The sequence below is a fragment of the Kalmanozyma brasiliensis genome, assembly GCF_000497045.1.
Source record: "Kalmanozyma brasiliensis GHG001 unplaced genomic scaffold PSEUBRA_SCAF24, whole genome shotgun sequence".
Classification (NCBI taxonomy): Eukaryota; Fungi; Basidiomycota; class Ustilaginomycetes; order Ustilaginales; genus Kalmanozyma; species Kalmanozyma brasiliensis.
In genome coordinates this window covers 1-19,663 of record NW_015961964.1, presented here as the reverse complement: position 1 = coordinate 19,663, position 19,663 = coordinate 1, and the positions used below count along the sequence as shown (strand labels likewise).

At 58.1% G+C, this 19,663-nt stretch overlaps 4 protein-coding genes across 4 annotated transcripts; 1 reads left to right on the top strand and 3 right to left on the bottom strand.

Annotated features, from left to right (window-relative positions):
* Window positions 1–1,808: 1,808 nt before the first annotated feature.
* On the bottom strand, window positions 1,809–5,912 carry PSEUBRA_003655 (TRAPP III complex, Trs85; the record flags this gene model as incomplete). The annotated part of the gene is made up of 1 exon (XM_059465125.1): window positions 1,809–5,912. The coding sequence occupies one exon, from the start codon at window positions 5,910–5,912 to the stop codon at window positions 1,809–1,811; it is 4,104 nt and encodes a 1,367-aa protein (XP_059321424.1).
* A 448-nt stretch (window positions 5,913–6,360) lies between these two features.
* PSEUBRA_003654 (Glycoside hydrolase, family 47) lies at window positions 6,361–9,723 on the bottom strand (the record flags this gene model as incomplete). The annotated part of the gene is made up of 1 exon (XM_016436746.2): window positions 6,361–9,723. One exon carries the CDS (start codon window positions 9,721–9,723, stop codon window positions 6,361–6,363), a length of 3,363 nt encoding a protein of 1,120 aa, XP_016291851.2.
* Window positions 9,724–10,589: 866 nt separating this feature from the next.
* PSEUBRA_003653 (Zn(2)-C6 fungal-type DNA-binding domain protein) lies at window positions 10,590–13,556 on the bottom strand (the record flags this gene model as incomplete). Its single annotated transcript, XM_016436738.1, has 1 exon — window positions 10,590–13,556. The coding sequence occupies one exon, from the start codon at window positions 13,554–13,556 to the stop codon at window positions 10,590–10,592; it is 2,967 nt and encodes a 988-aa protein (XP_016291850.1).
* Window positions 13,557–17,887: 4,331 nt separating this feature from the next.
* Window positions 17,888–19,357, top strand: PSEUBRA_003652 (Peptidase M28; the record flags this gene model as incomplete). The annotated part of the gene is made up of 1 exon (XM_016436752.1): window positions 17,888–19,357. One exon carries the CDS (start codon window positions 17,888–17,890, stop codon window positions 19,355–19,357), a length of 1,470 nt encoding a protein of 489 aa, XP_016291849.1.
* Window positions 19,358–19,663: the final 306 nt, after the last annotated feature.

Here is a 19,663-nt window from a genome sequence, read left to right as displayed (position 1 = left end):
CGAACCGATCTGCCCTCTGTGATGACAGAGAGACGAAGTGTCCTTGATCGGCAGTGCCGGGTTGGATGCGCCCTGGTGAGTGATACGAGTGACGATGGGTGCAGACGAGCCGTCGCAGTGACAACTAGCTCTCGCCGGAGTCGGCAGATGCGAAATCAAGCTGATCGAGGTAGAGCGTGTGTGGAAAGCGTGAGAACAAGCGACCCGAATGAAGCGGTGAATGCCCTGCCGAAATGAAGCGGATGAGCCGTCGGCGTGGTAATTGCTGGTGGGATAGGGTTAAGCTCGTTGACCGGGAGTCGAGCAGTAAGGAGAGACCGTGAGAGCACACGGCGTCTTTGTTGGAAGTGCCGGTCTGTGTGACTGCCTCTAGCTCTGGTAGCGTCGATGTAGGCAAAAGGCCGAAGTCGAAGAAGTAAGCGCAGGTCAAGTCTGCTGTCGCAAGCGTGACCGAACACGCTGCGGATCACCAAGCAAGGTCGACGAGGGTGTATCTACAGAGGCTTCGAGGGCCGCGTTGGTGTCGATCAGGGCGGGGTGTCTGAGAGTGATGGTGATCGTGAGGAGCCTTACACTGCGGAATACCACACCAAGAAAGAGCAAAGTCGAGGCTCGATCAAGTGACCGTCCATGCAGGGCCGAACTCGTTTGGAGGTAAATTTGACGGTCAGGACAGCTGAGTCGCCTGGGCCTTGGCCTTGGTCCAAGCTGCAAGGAAGAATCGTCCGCCAAAAGAAAGGGTTCAAGCCGAGTTTTTCTCACCTGCAGCAGCAGCAGGCCAAGCAGAGAGGGCGCAGCGTGTGTGTAGCCGTGAGGCCCCTCGCTTCCCAGTCTCGAGAGAGAGAGAGGCACTTAGGCGAGAGGCGGAGAGGCGGAAAAGGAGCAGCAAATTGCCGCGGGACCCTGGGCCTCTCGCCAGCCAAAAGGTTCGAGTCAACAAAAAAATTGATTGTGAGACAATTTTTCTTCCACAACCGCAGCCAACTCATAGACACCGGTCCGCGGTTGTCTGTACGATTCTACTGCGAGCAGGTCAGACGAGCATTGAACAATGAGCGGTGGATTGGTTTATTCACGGCATGCGATCAAGCTCCAGAGACGACTTTTCAGAGAAGATTGAACCCCACTGATCGGCGTGGCAGCGGGCGAGCAAACAAATGGTCAAGACGAGAGGAGAGACGGAAGCGATTTTCCGTGGTTCGCCCGCGCTGCACAAGTGCGCTCGACCGCGAGACGTACATGACAGAGAGCACCAAGAGCAGAGCGAGGTGGTCTGATGCACGCATCTGCAAGTCGAAGGTGCGGCAATCAGGCAATCGGGGCAGCCAACCAGAAGCGTCCAACCGTCAGGCTCATCTCACACCCACGCTGCTCCATCGTCTCTCTCAAGCCCAGTGCAGAGCTCGACGACCCAGCATGGCAAAGATACGACCAACATCAGATTCGAAACGTCCCTCTTGCTGGGTACCTGGCCCGCACACCGTAACCGAACTCAGACCGAATTGATTTCCTGCCCGCGTGCTCGCGTTTCGTGCAGCGGGCCGTCAAGGGTTCTTGCTCTCATCGCGAATTTTGTTGGTGCTCGAGTTGCAGCCGACCCCAGAGTTTTCCGGAGCTCGAAAGTTGGTCGTCCTTTTGTTCTGACCCCGCTTGTGCCTATTGTGTTGTCTTGGCTCGATTGTCCATGGCGAGCATCGTCATGCTGGGGAACAGAGGGAGCTCCCACGGGACACAGTCAGGATGATCGCGACAATACGTCCCTTATTGGGATATGTAATTGCAGCGTGTGTATTGGTGAGCAGCGTCCATCAGTACTGCTCTGCGTAGCGCGCAATCAACTCCTTCGTCTGCTCACCATCCGTGAGGAACGCTTCGGTGACGACGACGAAGCGTGGCGCACCTCCCTTGGCCTCTCCTTTCCGCTTTGCTCCCAGCTCTGCCACGGCCCCTGGACGCAGCGTGCACCGCAACGTCTTCCTTCCCACCCAGCCGTCGCCAGCCGCCTCATCCAGCAGCTGAATCTCGACACTGACCTCGTAGCGATCTGAAAAGTTGCGCACCACGAAAGTGTACCTCCTCGTGCTCTCTCCATCAGATGACGGCACGCTGTCGACGTGCACCACCGCAGGACACTGCTCCGCGTTGATGCGGCTCGAAAGGATGTTTTGCAGCAAACTCGCTTTCTCCTTGATCGTCTCGGCGTACAGGCTTCGCACCTGTCCACCTTTGCTTGGCGTGTCGTCGAGGCGTGGATGCGTGATGGCGCGGATTTGACTACGAAGTGGGCCAGGTTGAAGGCCGAATACTTGCGCTTGACCGACGCGTCTCGATGAGGAAACTGCCGCGTTGACACTGAAGTGTAGCACCACATCCAGGTCTCGAGGTTCCCACGAGGTGAACGCGCCCAGCCGGTCGCGTGCCGTCATGGTAGGGAAGGTGGACGCCAGCGATCGAATGCGCCACACTTTGCGTGCTTCTGCGTGGAGCGAGGGTGACCATGTGGGAGTACCCTTGCTGTCGGTGCGGGAGCCATACGACTGCTGCGACACGCGCACCTTGACACCGGATGGCAGAGGTCGACGAGTGTCTCTGCTCAGCAGCAGATCCTGCAGTTTCGTCGCCGTGAATTGCTCTCTATTGTCGTCCTCGCCTTGACTTTGTACCGCCTCGATCTGCAGCCGACCCCGCCAGATCTGCAGGGGCGCAATCACGATAGCTGGTGCTCTCTCCGTTAGACTGCCGGCGAGCTTCCAGTGCGGCCCGAGCATCGAGATTGAATCGATTCCCACTTCGTCGTGCGTCAACAAGTTCCTCGCTTCGATCACGGCTTCATGCAAGCACGCCGTACCGCGATGAGGCCTCGTAATGACACTGAGCTGTACGGCAGGCGAAACTTCCGTGGCGAAAGCCAGTCGAGACAGGTACGTCTCGCCGTCCTCGGACGAGAAGGGAAGCAGCCAAGCCAGCTTCACGCTCCCCAACTGAGATGGCCGCACGATCACTCCGATCTCCAGCTCTTGCCCTGCTTCGAGCGGGGCACTTGTCACAAGTTGAGGAGAGGTCGTGCCAAGGTGGTTCGACGTCGTGTAAGCCTCGCTGTCCGTGACGGAGGACGATCCTTCCGCCTGAAATGTCGCCGACTCTGGCTGATCGCACAACGCACGCAGATCCTCAATCCGTGTGCTGCCCTCGTTCTTGAGCAGCACCTTGAGCCGCACCTGCTCGCCCACGTACATTTGCTGCGGGACATCGAGGATCTGTGCGGTGAGCGTTGGTCGAGGACCATGAACAGAGACAGCCAAGCTGAGGTCAGGGCCGTAGACGGTCGAGGTCTTGTGCTCCTTCGTGCTGTTCAGGCGCGGCCCTTTCTTGTCCAGGTGCTGAACCAGATGGATCGTTTCAGCCAATCTGAAAGCCACACTGGCGATACGCAGACTCTTGAACTCCTCTCTGACGCGAAGCGCTACCCTGACTCGACGATGCTCGAACGGACCGAGCACGATCTTGCCAGCGTCGTTAACTTCAACTTGATCGTCGCTGAGTGAGACGCCAGCTGCGTCGTTAGACCTAGGGCCGTCGATCTGCAGGCCCGGACGGATATCGTCCATGGCGAGATCAATGGCTAACGGATTCCGCACAGCAACATCGAGCCAAAACACCTGATCGATGGGCACCTGCCTGGCCTGCGTAGACGTCTGGCTCGTAGGTCTCTTGCGTCGTTGCTTTGAGCCGTCCGGAAGCGTGCGTTCGCCGAGACCATGATCCACTAGGTCGCGTTCCAGCTTGTCCCAAACGGCATCATCGATGGCTGAAGTTGCGGAAGCGCTTGATTCTGGCACAAAGCGCAAGGCAGCGCTTGCAGTGTCAAAGATGGGAAAGGGAAGAGCAAGAGTCTTCGATCCCGCAATCCCAGCACCCTGCTCTGCTTGACCGGAGTACTTGTACGCCGTCTGGACGTCTTGGAGGAAGCGTTCGTGTTCGGCGCTCGAATTGACACTTGGTCGTATCAGCTTGATGAGATGCGCTACTGCAACATCCGAGTCGCCGTCGTTGTAGGCTTGCATGCCAAGCTCGTGTTCGAGATGGTTCTCAATCAAAGACCAGCCCTTTTGGCGGTAGATGACCGCAGCCTGGGCGTAACACCTCAGCGAGAGCACCTTTTGCCCGCACGCTTGATACTTGTGAGCAGCGGTGATGTTGAACAGCCCAAATTTGCGCAGCGATGGTTCAGGTCTTAGCTGGAGACAAGCCAGCGCAGCTTGTTCCAGCAGAAGAGGAGCCAGCACCTCGTCCGATCTTTGCGACATGCGCAGCAGGCCGGCCGGTGCGGGTCGCAAGTATCCCAGCATGCGGTATGCCTCGTAGTAGAGCAGCGTAGCCCGCAAGGCGTGGTTTTCTTCGGTGAGCGGCTCGTTAGCGCGAGCGGTCGATCGCAGACCGTATTCGTAACAAGCCTGCGCCAAGTAGCTGTCGACATCGATGGGTGCAGACCGTGAGGTGAACATGATCATCAAGTGCGACAATCCGAACATCTCTGTCGCCCCTGCGGCATGCCGATTCGCCTTGTCGTTGGCAAAATCTTTGCGTCCGAGATCGTACATGGAAGCCGCCAGCTTGTAGTCTCGTATTGTGAAGGCAAAGTCGGCAAGTCGGCGTGTCTGAGCCTCGATGGATGTGTGCGGATAGAATTCGTGCTGCTGATCGTAGCCGCCTGCTGTTGAAAGGCCTCCGGCGGCTGATGATCCACTCTTGTCGGCGCTGGACCCACTGATACTTGCAACGCCGCCGAAAAGCTTTCGAGAGGCGCCAAATAGCCTGTTGGTGAGACCTTTGCGAGAGTTGGCAAGGTGCTCGCCTGTGTGTTGAACGTATCTCTCCATGAAAGGGACGATCGACTGAGCTGTGAGCTCGCGAATGAAGCCCTTGATGCGCTTGACATCCTCCTCGTCCAGCATCATGGCCAGATCAGAGGGTATCGAGTCAGAGTTTAGGCTCCTGGGTCCAGGTGACATTGGCATCGAGGGTATATAGGGCGACCATAGCGCAGCCAGCTCAGCGAGCGGTGCAGTTCGATCGTCCGAGGCGCTGTTGATGGGCAGAAGACAGCAATGAAGGCCGTACGTCTTTTTGATTTGCTCCAAGATCTCCTTTGAGGCGGCGAGATCCGATCCTGAGGTGCGAACATCGTGAATGAGCACGTAATATTTGAGCGTGTCTGCATTGATGTACGGATGAGCTGGAAAGGGCGAAGATTGGGTGGCAGCCTCGTACAGCTTGGCGAAATCGTTCATCGGATCGGGAGAAGCAGACGAGACAGCGAGAAGGACGGCTATTGGATGACCGAAAGTCTCGTGCTTTGCTATCGTTCTTTGAGCGAAGACAAGTTCCTGGACGGCGGCAAACCATGGTGCGGTCTCTTCGAGCGAACCTTGTTGAAGCTTGACCAAAGTCTCGTCCAAGGCTTGACCACGCTTCGGCTTGTCATCTCCGTCTTCGTCCTGCTGTTGAGGCGCTTCCGCTACCTGTCCTGCGTTCGACCCGAGCCTTGGTACTTGGGCATCCCACTTTTTGATGTTGCTCGCGATCAGATGGTTGACACGATCCAGCAGCTCTTCGTGCGATTGACCAGCCGCTGATGGTCTCGGTGCGGCTTGCGAGCTTGATGAGCCGATAGTACGAGCTACATCGGGATTGAAGAGCGAGTAGGGATCGAAGCGAAGCGGGAAGCGATCGCAGATGCGAGTCTCCAGCTGCGAGGTGCGTACCGAAAGGCGCTCGACGGAAGACTCGAAAGGCCGTAGCAACGTGGGAAGATCTGGGATGCCGTTGACCTGCACAACGCGGTCGACGTCGGGACTGGAAAGAACAGCGACCCGCGGCGAGAGTGCCGCGTGAATGCGTAGGTCGCTCATGAGGCTGGCAGCGAACGAGGTCTTGACGGGTGCAGGTCCTTCCGTGACGGACGTGGTGGGGAGAGGAAGCTGATGCCTGTTCTACCGTGACATGACGGCGGAAGCGCAGGGTCGAGTCGTTGGTGGAAGGACGCTTGTCTGAGTCACGCAGATGCGCACGATGCTCGGGATAGGGTTGCGAGTGATGGTCGATGCGGGTGAGGAGGGTGACCCAGCGTGATGGATTCAAGGAAGAAGGTTCAGGGTCTGCAGGTACTTGGCGGAACTCCAAGACACGCTCAAATTCTCAGCGCCGTGGACCGTGCATGCCAAACGAGCCGGTTGGCCAGCCAGCTCGGACTCCCACACATCACCCTCATACACTCTGGTCACCATCACAGACGGCTGACAACGACCTTGACGCATCCTCTTGTAATGCGATGCGTTTACAAAGTTGGTGAGAATCTATTCAACGAATTCCCTTCGACCTCAACCGGGCGAAATGCGCCGCTTGCTCCGCTAGCAAGTTCTCCGCTTCCTCTTCCGCGGCCCGAATCGCGTCGACAGATCGCAGCAGCGATGCCGCAGAATCAGCATTCAGCGTCTCAAAATTGGCTTCCAGCTGTTGGAGGACTTCTTGCTGCGTAGCTGCGTCCAAGTCCTGTGCAAACTCCACCTCCAGCGTGCCATCTGTAGTTGCATAGATCGAAGTGCCGGCGACCGACGCCATCAACCGATCTTGACGAGTGTCGAGCTGTGCCTGTGCAGGCGTCTTTTGGGTCTCTCCTTCGCTCGCATTGACATCGGACGCCGATGGCGAGTCTCCGCGCTCCACCAAGCTACGAAGCTTGTTTTTGAGCGTGTCTCCGCCCAACCCTTGGATCAGGTCGCGGATCTTGTGAGCCGAGTTCTTGCTCTGCCACTGCGCCCAGAGCATCTGCTTCTGGTTGTTGGTCAGACCGCCTACTTGACCCATCTCACCGCCAGGATAGATGCCCGACTCGTGCGATGGAATGTGCGTGTCTGCACCCGCCTCTGGGTCCCAGAACTTCTTGCTTCCGTGTCCGGCTTGTGCCCACTTGCCTTCCTTGGGCACCAGCAGTGGATGCGCCTCGGTGGTAAACACGTACTCGTCGAGCGAGAGGAGCTCCGGCGGCGAGAAGAGCAAATAGTAGTATTTGAACGTCTCAGCAAAGGTGAAGCTCTCCATGCTGTCCGACCAAGATGCCGGCGTGCGGGTGACGTCGTAGATGGCGCTGAAGCCGACATCGGTCATGCAGTGGGTCACCCAAGAGGCAAACATCTGCCATCCACGCTCCTGCCATACCGGATCGCCTGTGATTCGCCACATGTACAGCACCGACTCGATAGTCTCGGGTCGGTTCAAATAGCTCGTCATGGCACTGCGCACGCCGACAATGGGATGACCACGCGGCTTGCCCCGTCGCGTTGTCCCATCAGGCTGGTTGATCAGCTCGAAGCGCTCCTCGTCGTCGTTGGTGTAGAAGATGAGATTCTCGGGCCCAATGCCGGTGGCCGAGCTGTTGTACGCCCACCAGCAGGTGCCCGTGACCCCTTTTGCGATGTCGAGATCGTCGGCGCGTTCCGTCATGACGCGCGAACCCAGTCCCAACATGCCTCCGCTGAAGCAAGCAAGGTGCTCGAGCTTGGCGACGTACCTGGAGCCGGAGATCTCGCCGATCGTCGTTAGACTTACGCCTGGCACCGTATCGATTCGCGAGATGAGCAGCTTCTTGGCTCCTTCTATGGCTTGCGAGTACATGCGCCCGTACTGCTTCAAGCGGCCACCGAGCAATTGGTGCTCCTTGATGAGATACTCGTAGTACGAGTCGGCCATGCCGCCGAATGTGATGGCGCCGTAGGCTATGTTGCGCTCCGGATAAAGGGTGGTGGGGAACAGCGTCTCGATGCGACCTGCTTGAGTCATGTTGTGATCGAGCCAATCGGTGGTACGCTGTACGCGGTCAAAGTAAGTGCGGTTGCCGGTGACCTGCCACAAGCGGGTGAACTCGAGGAGCAAGCTGCCCGCTTCGGCGAGCAAGACGCCGCCTTGGGATTGTGGACGTGTGTTGGGGAGTTCGGGCGTCTCCATCATTCGTATCCTGCCGTTGGGCACGCCCGTCTGCGTATCAAAGGCGGGAAGGATGAGTTGAGCCAGCTCTTCGGCACGGTCGCGCATGAGCACGTCGCCGCTCAGGTCGTACGCTGACAGGAAGCCGCCGAGATAGCGAATGGCGGTTTCGAAGACCGGGATGCGCCCATCCGCATTCCCATAGGCGCTACGAGATCCTCCCACCAGACGGAAATCGATGTCGCGCACATGCTGTCTTGCCAGATCGTACTCTTTCGGCAGATTCATGACGAGCAAAGTGTCGAGAGCATCGACAATGCTAGCGCCCCAACCGTTGAAGGGATCCTCGGCGGTTTTGGAGACGGGTCGAAGTTCGTCGTGTCCCCAAGCATGCTTCTTGTATCCCTCCCAGGCATGGATGAAGGCATTGCGGACCATTTTTTGGCGACGCGCAATGAGCTCGTCTCGCGCTGCATCGTTACGGCTTCCCGAATGCCGGCTGGGATCCTGGAAGGCATGTTGCACTTTGGCGATGGGCTCAGCTGGCTGAGCTGAGAGTTCGTCGAGCGGGGGCTTCCAGCCGTTGTAGGGCGAATGCCGCCACTCTGGCTCCAGAGGCTGCTTCTCTGGCTGGTCAGCTTGGCTCGCCTCGGTCTTGGACTGCTCCTTCCACAGGCGCGTGCTCCAGATTTCGGGTGAGATGGAAGGCGCTTTGTGCGGCCATGGAGGTGGTTGGTGAACAGGATCGCGGGAGAGGACGCTTTCGAGGTAGGTGGGAAGCTCTCCTCGATGCGGATTGGTGTCCTTGTAGAGCGAGGCTTGGGACTCGGGCTTGCCGGTCAAGCCGACTTGGCTCAATGGCGCAGGGAAAGAATCGCCACCCAGCGGCTTGGTAGGAACTGGCGCAGCGTCCTCGTTGGTGGCCCCGCTCGAGGAAGGGAACCACGAGTCAGGCGATTCGGAGCTCGATCCCCACCACTTTGACGGTGTGATGTTTGGCAAGCCTTCTGTTCTGAACTTCTTGACGGGTTCGAGGTCAAGAATAACTGGACCGACAAGCAGGACCTGTACGGTGACGATGATGGAAACGAGCACGAATACGACGAAGCCCTTGTGTTTGGCGAGCCATGAGACGAGATGGGATGAAGTTTGGGGACCGATCTGCCTCCGCGAGTTGAGAGGCAGGTACGATGCGGTAGGTGTGCTGCCGAACATGTTGTGCTGATGATGCTTCTCGTCGGCAGAAGCTGGATTTGCTCCGTCCTCGAGAGCGTCCGGTCCAGTGTGTGTCGCTGCAGTCTTTCGCAGTCGGAGCGTGGAGCCAGGTGCCTGGGGATCCAGATCGCCTACCGCGGGGCTGGAGGGTGTATGCTGGGAGGCGGGAGGGGGAGACGCGGACCCTGAAGTCGAGCTCTTCGGGTCGAGAGGCTGCTCGAGCGAGGTAGAAGATGGCGCCTGGCGAGAGGGATTGCTCTTTGGACCGGGAGCAGCCACGGTTGAAGACGACTCCGAGACAGCTGCGACGTGTCTGACCGGGTGCGACGATGATTGTGGGATGGGAGCTGTGTCCTGTGATGGCGTGTAGTCTAGGGAGTGAGGTCGGGTCGTACGTGCAATCGGCGACGCAGAGGAAGGAGCGTGGAGTTGGTGTTGAGGGTCAGCGGAGAGGTGCGAGGCGGGAAGGAGTGTAGGCGAGACCTGCTCTTGTGCGTTTGCAAGATGCTCCTCTGGCAATGCCATCAAGGCGATGTGGAATGGTGGGTGAGAAGCAGAAAGGAGCGACAGAAGGTTGAAGCATCGGACGGCGGTCGAGCTGGACAATGCAGACAAGCAAGCAAGGAGATGAAAGGACCAGTGCGTGTAAGAGTGAGTCGGCTAAGGGGGGTGAGGAGGACGGCGAAATCTGCAATTTGTCTTGGCGGCCAGGTGCCCTGCAGCTGTCACACGCGCAACGCCAGCTCGCCCTGATTAAAAGGTCTGCCGGACGTCGGAAATCCATTTCACTGTCCTTGCTGCAAGTGCAACGCGAACGAGATGGAGACAAGTGTTGCGAGAGGGCTGCTGAGGCGTTGAAGTTTCTACAGTCTACGTACAGCAAAGCGCGTGATACTCTTGAAAGTCAGGAGTGATTCCTTCCAAACTCAAAGCTTGTCCGGATACGCTGCGCCTGCAGTGACCGCCCGCACGCAGCCCTCACGCGACGACGACGACCCAGCCGGACGAGGAGGGTGTACCCCCTGTTGGCCACCTGACTGGCCCTATGCATCTGCTGCTGCAACGTCGACAAGTCCACCTTGGTCATATCAGCCTGCTTGCCGAGCTCTTGCGCACAACTTTGGTCTCGACGGAATGAGCACAGGGCATCTACTGCGTAATGAAAGCTTAAGAGAGAGAGACACGGGCTAAAATACAAGGGCGATCCAAAGGCAAGATCCAAAATGCTGACAACGAAGAGGACGGACAAGGGAAAGAAAGGCAAGGAGACGAGACAGAATGAGCTACGAGCAATGCCCGTGACAGAGTGCGTCGAGACGGCTGTCAAAGGCTTTTTGGGTATAAGGTGCTATCCGAAAGGGAAAGAGAGGTGGTGATGGTGGTGTCAACACTTAGAAAAAGTGCTGCGGGTGCGAGGGGTGCCCATGCGGTTGCATGTGTTGAGCATGGACGTGGCCGGATGACGCGAGGTGAGCGTTCTGCATCTCGGCGTTGTTGTTGAACATGAATCCGTTATTGGATGGCGCAGGATTGGGATGACGGTATTGCACGTTCCACCAGTTGGTGGGGTCCGCCGCCGTCTGCCAGTCCATTCCGCCGTGCGCGGGCTGTTGCAGTGGCGTCGAGACTGGGTGACCAGCCGACACGGGCATGTGCGCACCACTGTGGCTCGAACCGGGCTCCGACGTGCTCATCATCGATGCCGAGGTGGGATCGTGACGGCCAGATCCAGGGTGTGAGGCCTGGAGGCCGAACCACTGGTCGATCCTTTCGCGATGGAGGAAGTCACGCTCAGGCAAGCTCGACGGGCCGTTTTCGGACCATTGCGAGGCGGTCGAAGGTCGCTGCGTCGCTGTTGCCGCCCAAGCGTCGATCGAGTCGGCAATCGATGAACGGTGGTCGCCCGGCGAGGCATCCATGCTTCGTGCAAAGTCAAAGGCGGCCGACATGCCATCCGAGGAGGCACTGTCGAGCGACAAGGTCAGCGATGGTCCGGTGGGGTGAGCCACGGCGCCACCAAAATTGACATCAGACGAGCCAGCACTGCCAGCGCTCATGAGGTGCGAAGACCACATGAGCGGGTCCACAGCGGCGGTCGACCCATTGCCGGAAGCACCGGCCTCGGACATCCACTTGGACAGGATCATGGACTCGCTGTCGTCGTCGACAGCATCGCGCAGCAGGCTACCAGCGAGGTTCTCAATGGCGTCCTTGCACTTGGCGCCGATGGGGGTGATTCGACCCATGTCGACGAGCAAGCGCACACAAGTCTGCAGCAGGCTCACCCATTCGCGTGCCTCGGGGTTGCTGGGCTCGTCCAGAAGAGAGACAAGAGGTACCAGCGCGCTCTGGGTGAGGAAGTAGATGGCGTGCCAAGCCATGGCCTGGTTGTGCGGGTGCGAATCCCAGAAGTTGGAGATCGAGACAATGTTGTTGCTGGCCGTGGTGCGGCACAACGCGATCGCCTGCTTTACGGCGGGACGAAGCGCGGGTCGCGGTGCGCCACGCGAGCGAGCAGCGGCGGCGGCGACGGCGTTGGAGAGCAGGAAGGGGCGGAACATGACCATGCGGAAGTTGTTGCACCTCCATCGCAGGCGAGCCGAAGCCACCGAGAACGACGCCGGCCGCGGTCCAGCGTAGCCATCGTCCATGTATTCGGGCAGGTTGTCGATGAACTCTTCGGTCTTGAGATCAAAGGCGCGCACCTCCTCGATGGAAGGGTTGGAGCCTCGCATCAGTCTGGCCTGGAGTGGCATGCTGATCTCGGAAGCGAACTTGGCGTGGATGGCGAGCGTCGAGCTGACGGTGGCTTCGGCCACCTCGGCAGGCAGTTGGTCGGAGGTGGGCGACATGGCGGTCTCGTCAATGTTCTGAGGCGGCGCGACGTCGGCGTTGATGGCGAGGAGGCCATTGGGACGGGCCATGCTGACACATGTGTCCGCCTCCATAGCGAAGAGCGTGTACCAGATGCGTCGACCAAACTCGCGATCAAAGGCGGGCATGTCGCGAGCCTGCAATGCCGACTCGGAGTGGAGACCCATGGAGATGGCCATGCGAAGAGCGCTGCCAAGCACCATCCAAGCCGCTGCAAAGAGGTTCTTCTTCTGACAGTAGCTAGCCATCAATGTCAAAGCCTGGACCGAGATGATCTCGGCCTTGTCGAACAGGACGGCGCTGTAGAGCTGCTTGGCTCGCTCGTAGAAGAGGGTGTCGTGGTCAGCCTCTTGCGCAGATATCCTGCGTTCGAGCGCGCCGAGAGCGAAGACCATGTTGACGAGCATGGGCCAAGCGGGGGAGCTGGGAGGGCAGACGGTGCCTTGGAGCTGGGCACGGAAGGTAGCAGGGTGGAGAATGGGGTGGGATGGCAGATGGAACTCGAAGAAGGACTCGAGAAGTTCGGCGGCGAAGCGCTGGCTCTCATAGTCCCACGTGCTAAAGTCGAGGTTGTTAGGCAACGAAGCAGCGGTGGGCAGTGAGGCAGAGGTCGAGGACGAAGCTCGAGCAAGACCCTCACAAGAGATGTCGATGGCGCCGGCCTTGGCCGAGCTAGAGGTGGAGTCATGACCAGCGAGCGCTTGACTGGCAGAGATGCCAGCATTTGCGCCTGCTTGGCTTCCGGCGCTCAACTGGGAAGCAATCTGAAGCGCAGCATTGCAGCTGGTGAGGCTGACAAAGTTGCCTCCACCCAGACTGTCGTCCTCCTTCGAGGCCGAGGCAGTGGCATCCTGCTTATCGACGTGGCCGAACTCAGCATCGTCTTCGCGAATGTCATCGTCAAGCCCGTCTGCATAGGAGCGAGATCGCTTCTTTGATGAGAGGATGGGCCTGCCGGTGTCAAGGGCGCAGGCGTGAGTGGTGTCTTCGCCGGTCAAGGAGCGGTTCTGCATGTAGGGTTGAGTGTGTCGACGAAGGAGCGCGGCATTGGGAGCGGCTGCTGGCTTGTCGGAAACGGGCTTAGTGTTGGTGGTGGTCGAGTCGGACTGGAGTTGGGCGATCTTCTTCTTGGCTTCTTCTAGCTGCGTCTCCAACGTGCTGACGTACTGACGGGTGATGGGCGAACGCTTGGGAGGGTCAACATAGGCGCACGATTTGGTGCGGCTGTGGGTGGTGCAACGACCGCAGAAGGGAAGACCACCGTCGCAGCGCATCTTACGCGACTTGCACTCTGTACAGGCGCGAGCAACTTTGGCGCGACCGTCGCTGGTGCCTGGCTTGTGGAGCTCGCTGGGGTGAACATTGTCGAAATCGGCGTTGCTGTAAGGCAGGAAGGCAAACTGGCCGGGCTGAGGCTCGTTGTGGTTGATGTGGACGGGGCCGGAGCCGAAGCTAGGCTGGTTCTCCACTTTGATGAAACCCATGATGGCGAAGTGCAGAAGGTTGTTGATATGCTAAATGGTAGAGGCTGAATGGCGTGGCGATGCTAATTGTCTACTGTAAGGGAGTCTAGGTCGGTGCTCTATAGCTTGTATAGCAAGGTTGTATGCGCCATGAATCTGACTGTCCTCGATGTAAAGTGATCTACGAGAAGACGTGAAACTGCGCGATGTTGGGTGAGAAAGGGGTGCGAGCTGATTCTAGAGTCGAGGACTGGAAGAGCACGATGTAGAAGGCGATAAATCAGAAAGAAGGTAGCGCTGCAAGATAGCGCTTTTTGGGTGGCAGTCGAGGAAGAGACCGACGCCGTCTAGTATGATAATACGATGATGGAGATAGGTGATGAGGTGTAAGCTATAGCGAAGGTGAGGGACGACGGGAGATAGGAAGGAATGGATAGCAAGACACGATGAGCGCGAAAGGGATTGCGAAAGGCAAGCAGAGGATCACCAAGAGAGCCATTCAGTGTGTGTGGCTGACTGGGGAGACAGAGGGGGGGAAAGCGAGGCAGCAGGCGGCTCTCGGTAGCTCTGGGACCGGAAGGCGAGATTGGCCGTCACACAATACTGAAGGGAGACAGAGAGATACAGAGATAGCCAGCCGACCTCATCACGCACTGCAAAAGCGCACAAGAAAGGGCGGACGAGCGCAGGAAAGGCCAAGAGAAAGGCTAAAAGATAGAGAGAGACTAAGCCATGGTGCAAGAGAGTGGTGCTGTGCTGTGCTGTGCTGCGAGAGGAGAGCAAACAATTGATATCGCCAAGTGCCCTCCCGACGGACCAGAAGCGAGGCTATTGAGTGATGCACACAGAGTGGCCTCGAACCGTTATCAGCGAGAGGGTGCAGAACAGCAGGGACGGACGGGGTGATGCGGCACTTTGACAGAGACAAAGGAGAAGACGAGGATGGGGAAATTGAGTTGAATTCCAGCATTCAGGGGAGCGTGGTCGCAGGGTCTTCAGTATCTTTTTCCTCTCTTCTCGGGAACCAATCATGGACAGAGAAGCGAGAGACACTCGTCTGGTGCAGGAACGCTCCAGGGGAAGCGCGAGACAGCTCTAGAAGCGAGCGAGCGAGGGTTTGACCACAAGAAGCAGCAATCACGGGATCAAGGGTTCGAGATTCGAGAGGAGAAATTTTTGTTTTTAGAAACAATTGATAACATCGAGTTGAATCACGCAAGCTGTGCAGCAAGGGCGGAACAAAGCCGACACTAACCCACCGCCTCCCCCTTTCGTCGAACAAATCGATGAGCCGGTATCGAAGGGTAAGGCAGTCAGCTTGTCGGCGTCATGATCCCGAGCAAGGATCCCATGACGCGGAATCAAAGCGAAACGACGGCTGTTTGCGAGCCAAGGTAGCCAGCCTGGAGCGATTTCGACAGCTGGAAGAAAATCAATTTGCTCAAAGAACACAAACACGGGACCGGTCAAACACGGCTTCTGTCTTGGTAATTGACAGCTCCAGCCGTAGGCAAGAGGAGAGGATTCGACTCGGTGCCAGTCTTGAGCATCTGTACATCTTCTCTTGCCCCTTTCATCTGACTGAATATGATGGCTCGAGGGGCATGAACAGACGTGTAGAAAGCAGGTGGACACCCTCAAGGCTCAACTCGAAAAGCGGTCTAAGCTGCCACGAGGCAAGCGATAAGCAGCAGCGCTAATCCACTTGGCTGCAGCTGGCTGGTCACGAGAGCCGTTAAAAAATATTGCGATAAGTTTTTTTTCAAAGGCTCTCTCTTACGTCGAACCTCATGACTGCTGCGCCTGTCATACATTGTCGGCGACGCCGACAGCGTGGGACAGGCAATGCTTCCAAGTCTCGAGAATGAATTGACAATACAGTACAGCGCAGACAGCAGATCAGTGGCGTTGTAATCAAAGGGCCAGGATTGGTGCAGGAGGATGTTGATTCAAATGGACTGCAGCCTGATTGCGCCCCTCTTTACTCCTCGCAACCATTGTCCTACAGTATTGTGAGCCCCCGCCGCCGCAAGCTCAGATAGCGCAAAGTCTGACCCTGCGAGGTCATGCTTGCATGCCACTGCACGCCTGGCGCGAGATTTCATGGTTCAAAAGGGCCTTCTCCGTCTTTCATGCCTGCACGCGATCCGTTGCCGCCAAGCTTGTAAAGTGCCACGACTCCTCGCACCTCTTTCCTCACTACGCGACGAGCACAGTCTTGAGAGCCGAGCCAGATCAACAGCATTCTCCGCTAGTCGTGTGTCTTGCACACGGACCGCGGGCTTGACCGGCAGCGAACACCCGGAGGTGGGTGACAAAGGTCGTCTCTCGAAGAGGGCCTCCGCCTTTGCTCTACAATTCACCCCAAACAGAGAGCGTGACGCCTTGGGGCGCCAATCACAATCGTCTCTCATTGTCTTACGCCATCGACGCTCAGTCCTTTCTCCCCGACTTCGTTCGCGCAAGGACTGAGCCAAGGGCAGACCAACGCTTCGGCCTGCTAAGTCCGCTACCGACGGATCAGCATGCACGTCTTGGGTACAGGGTCTACTTCCAACCAACAGGGTCCTTCTTCAATCCCTGCACTGCTGCCAAAAGGCGAGTTGCGGTATATTCTCGCGTGGGGGCGGGCAGCAAGCCCGAGCAGGGTCTTGGCGCGCCAGCCCAATACTTTCCAGCTGCACACGCGATACCCCGCAAGCGAATGGTCGCAGTAAAGCCTTTCTCCCAGCTTTCGAGGCGAGAAGAAAGGCCGCTCCAACCTCGGCGAGCGCGGCGACGTGAGAAGAATTGGCCTTTCGCTTGCTGGCTCGAGCTCATCTCGAGGAGCATCTCATTCAAGGTCATCCTGTTGGTTTCAGGTGCTCAACGAGAAACGCAATCCTGGGATCTCGAAGGTGTGCTCGACAGTTGATGTGGTCTCATCAAGCTTCTTTCATCCTGCTTTCATGGCAGACAATGGCGGAGCTTCAACCGCCATGTTACATTACACCGCGTCGCCCATACTGCCAGATTGCTGCCTACAGCAATATCATCTACAATCCGCACTAGACTCGGAGATCCCCGTCCTCTTCCTTCTCGGCTGGGTCCACTTCTTCGCGTGACGGCATTTGCACGTTACCCGAGCGCTGTTCTTCCATCCCTGCTCGACGCGAAATTGCGCTGGGAACGAGACCTCAGCAACCAACCTCGCTTGTCCGTCAAGCGAGGCGATTCCGCCAGTTGAGCCGTCTCTGCTGGGATCTTTTCGGCCTCGCTTTGCCGGGCGAATTCCGAATTCCGGTGGTTGGGCAACTTTCTTCTTGCTTCCTCAACGGCATCGCGGGATGCAAGAGCAGCCGCAACCGTCGGAGCAGCGTGCGTCGCACAACTCAGCGATCGGAAGCAGATCAGATGCGCAGTCTTATCATTCGCACAGACCTGCTTAGATCTTGGCGAGTAGAGGGCGTTCAGCGATCAAGGCGTGCGGGGATAGAGCTACTTTCGCCTCTTTCTAATTGGCTCGCACGCTGCCGCTTCTGCTTCGGCCCTTTCGCCGCGTTCAGCCACCTCCTTCTGCGCCCGCCTCGCACGCTGCACAGCATACGCCACATCTGCTGGAACAGCCACTCTTGCACATGGCATCATCGGCCCCTTTGTCCGACCTCGACCGTTACAGATAAGCGGGGAAACGACGACCACGAATTACAGTTGCACGCGATTAAGAAGGTCAGACGCGGAGTCTCAATCCAAGACAGCAGACCCAATCAGATCTCGGATTTGATGGCTAGCAAGGCTTTACCGCTTTTCGACTTTTCTTCTTGTCGCCTCGCTTGGGTCTCGATTTCGATCCTCTCTACACTCGCAAGCCCCCTCGTATGGCTCGACACCGTAATGCAAGTTCGGCATGTGAGCATGACCTGCACGACGCTAACTTGGGGCCGTTCTGTGGGGAAGGCCCCAAGCTTTGAAGAGTTTGCATGATCTCGCGCCACGCTGATGACGCACGGCTCTTCGCACGGCAATAAGTGACAATGGTGGCGGCGTGCGTCACCGTCAGCATGCGTCTTTTCGCCTCGCCGCGGCTGGGGCGGCAGACCGCCTCTGAGCTGGGACCGTACAGACAACCTCGAACAGACCTCTTCCAGCAGTAAGACGGCCGCGTGATCCAGCAAGGCGGAAGAGGTGGTTGCGCTTGTCGGCCGAAATCATGTCATTTGTGCAGATATCAGGATCTTACAACACTCACCAAATTCTTTCGCGCTCGGTCCATGCTTCTTAGACCGCCGGGCTGCTCACGCCAACTTTGGGTTCACCTTCCGAGCCGCTCCCCTCCAACCCATCGCGAGCAACACCGCAACCCACGGAGGATCATGATCGAACTCAAGAGAACCGCAACCGTGCTGCTGGGAGCACTGGCTCTGGCGTCCACCACGGCGGTCTTCGCGGCCCCCGCCTCCACCTCGCAGGAATGGACCTACTGGCTCTTATCCTCCTCCACCTCGAGCCTCCACTCGTGCGCCTCTGAAGTGGCCAAGGTGCGCGACGCCTCCGGTCTGACGTACCTCTACCGTGCCTCTTCCCATGCATCATGCGCGCAGAGTCTGACAACGGCGACGGTGGGCCCGGAGGAGGCGGTGCTGTTCAAGCCCGAGGCTGTCGAGGATGGGACTCGAGGTCTTGAGGGGTCTTGGAAGATGCGTGCGCTCGAAGCGCTATCCATTACGCAGTCTTCACCAGTCGAAGAGGATGCTGGGCAGGTGGCGTTCCACCTCCCAACATCGCCCTCGATGCAGCTGCTCAGCGCGCACGGTGCTTCCCTTGTCGTCGCTGTCACCCCTTCCGCACTTGCGACCATCGATCACCACACGACATTCGACACCCGTCTGCAGCGCCTTGTCTTCCAACCACTCTCCTCCTTCTCCACCCTCACAGACAAGCCAGAACCAAAGTACAACAAGCCCAAACACAATTCGCACGTTGCCTCGATCCTCTCCTCGTCCGCATTCAACGCCTCGCGCATCGAATCCGACCTTCGCATCCTCACGGGCGAATCCGCCCAGCCGAGCGAGATCGGCGAATGGCACAGTCGACACAGTGCGACCTACGGAGCGCGTCTGGCGGGTCGATGGCTCAAGAGCCAGATGGAGGCTTCGCTGTCCGCCGTGAACGGTTCGTGCGAGTTTTGGTCCTACTCGCCGTTTTTCGCGCCCAACATCGTCTGTTCTGTCCCCGCCTCCGGGGAGGAAGAGTGGGTGGTGGTTTCGGCGCACTACGACTCTCGCGGTACATTTGGCAGCACGACGGCTCCGGGTGGGGACGATGACGGTTCGGGCACCTCGGCTCTTCTCGCCATCGCCCGAGCCCTCGGCTCGTCCCCCCTCGCACTTCGCTCTCCTGTCCGCCTGATTTTCTTCTCTGGTGAAGAACAGGGTCTGGTCGGCTCCTCCCACTACGCCTCAGCCCTCAAGGAGAAGGTGAAACTGGCGATCCAAATGGACATGCTCGCGTACCGTCATCCAGGGGAACCCCTCCAACTCGCCTTTCCGGACAAATTCGTTACCCAGTCCGCAACGGATCTCGTCCGTCAGGTGGCAGAGTTGTACGTGCCAGAGTTGGAACAGGGCTATACGCCTGCTTGCTGCTCCGACCACCAGAGCTTCTGGGAGAACAACTTCCCTGCGACCTGGGTCTTCGAGCGCAACGGTCCGATTAAGGATCCTATGTACCATAATTCAGGTGATGTCGTGGACAGGGACGGGTATAGTGTCGAACAGCTGAGGGCGATTGCAAAGGTCGTGTTGGCAAGTGCGCTGCACGTGGCCGGATTCGATAAAGCCTAGAGATACAAACGCAAATAAGACCACGCCACACTCATCACGCAGGTCCTTCAGATGTCAGAACAGCCCATCGTGGAATGAATCATGGGACAAAAGCGATTGCGTGTGTGGAACGTGAATGAGATGCGAGATGCGAAGATGCGGTGCGGTGCGTGTATGAACGTTTGGTGATGTTGCAGCCTGTTGTTGCGGGTATGAACCGACTGCCTTGGTATGCTGCCCCTGCGTCCTCTGGGGTTCTCCTTCGTGATTCGACTCTCACCCTCGTCGCTCCTCGACTGGTGGTGCTGCTCAGATCGTCCTTCCTTG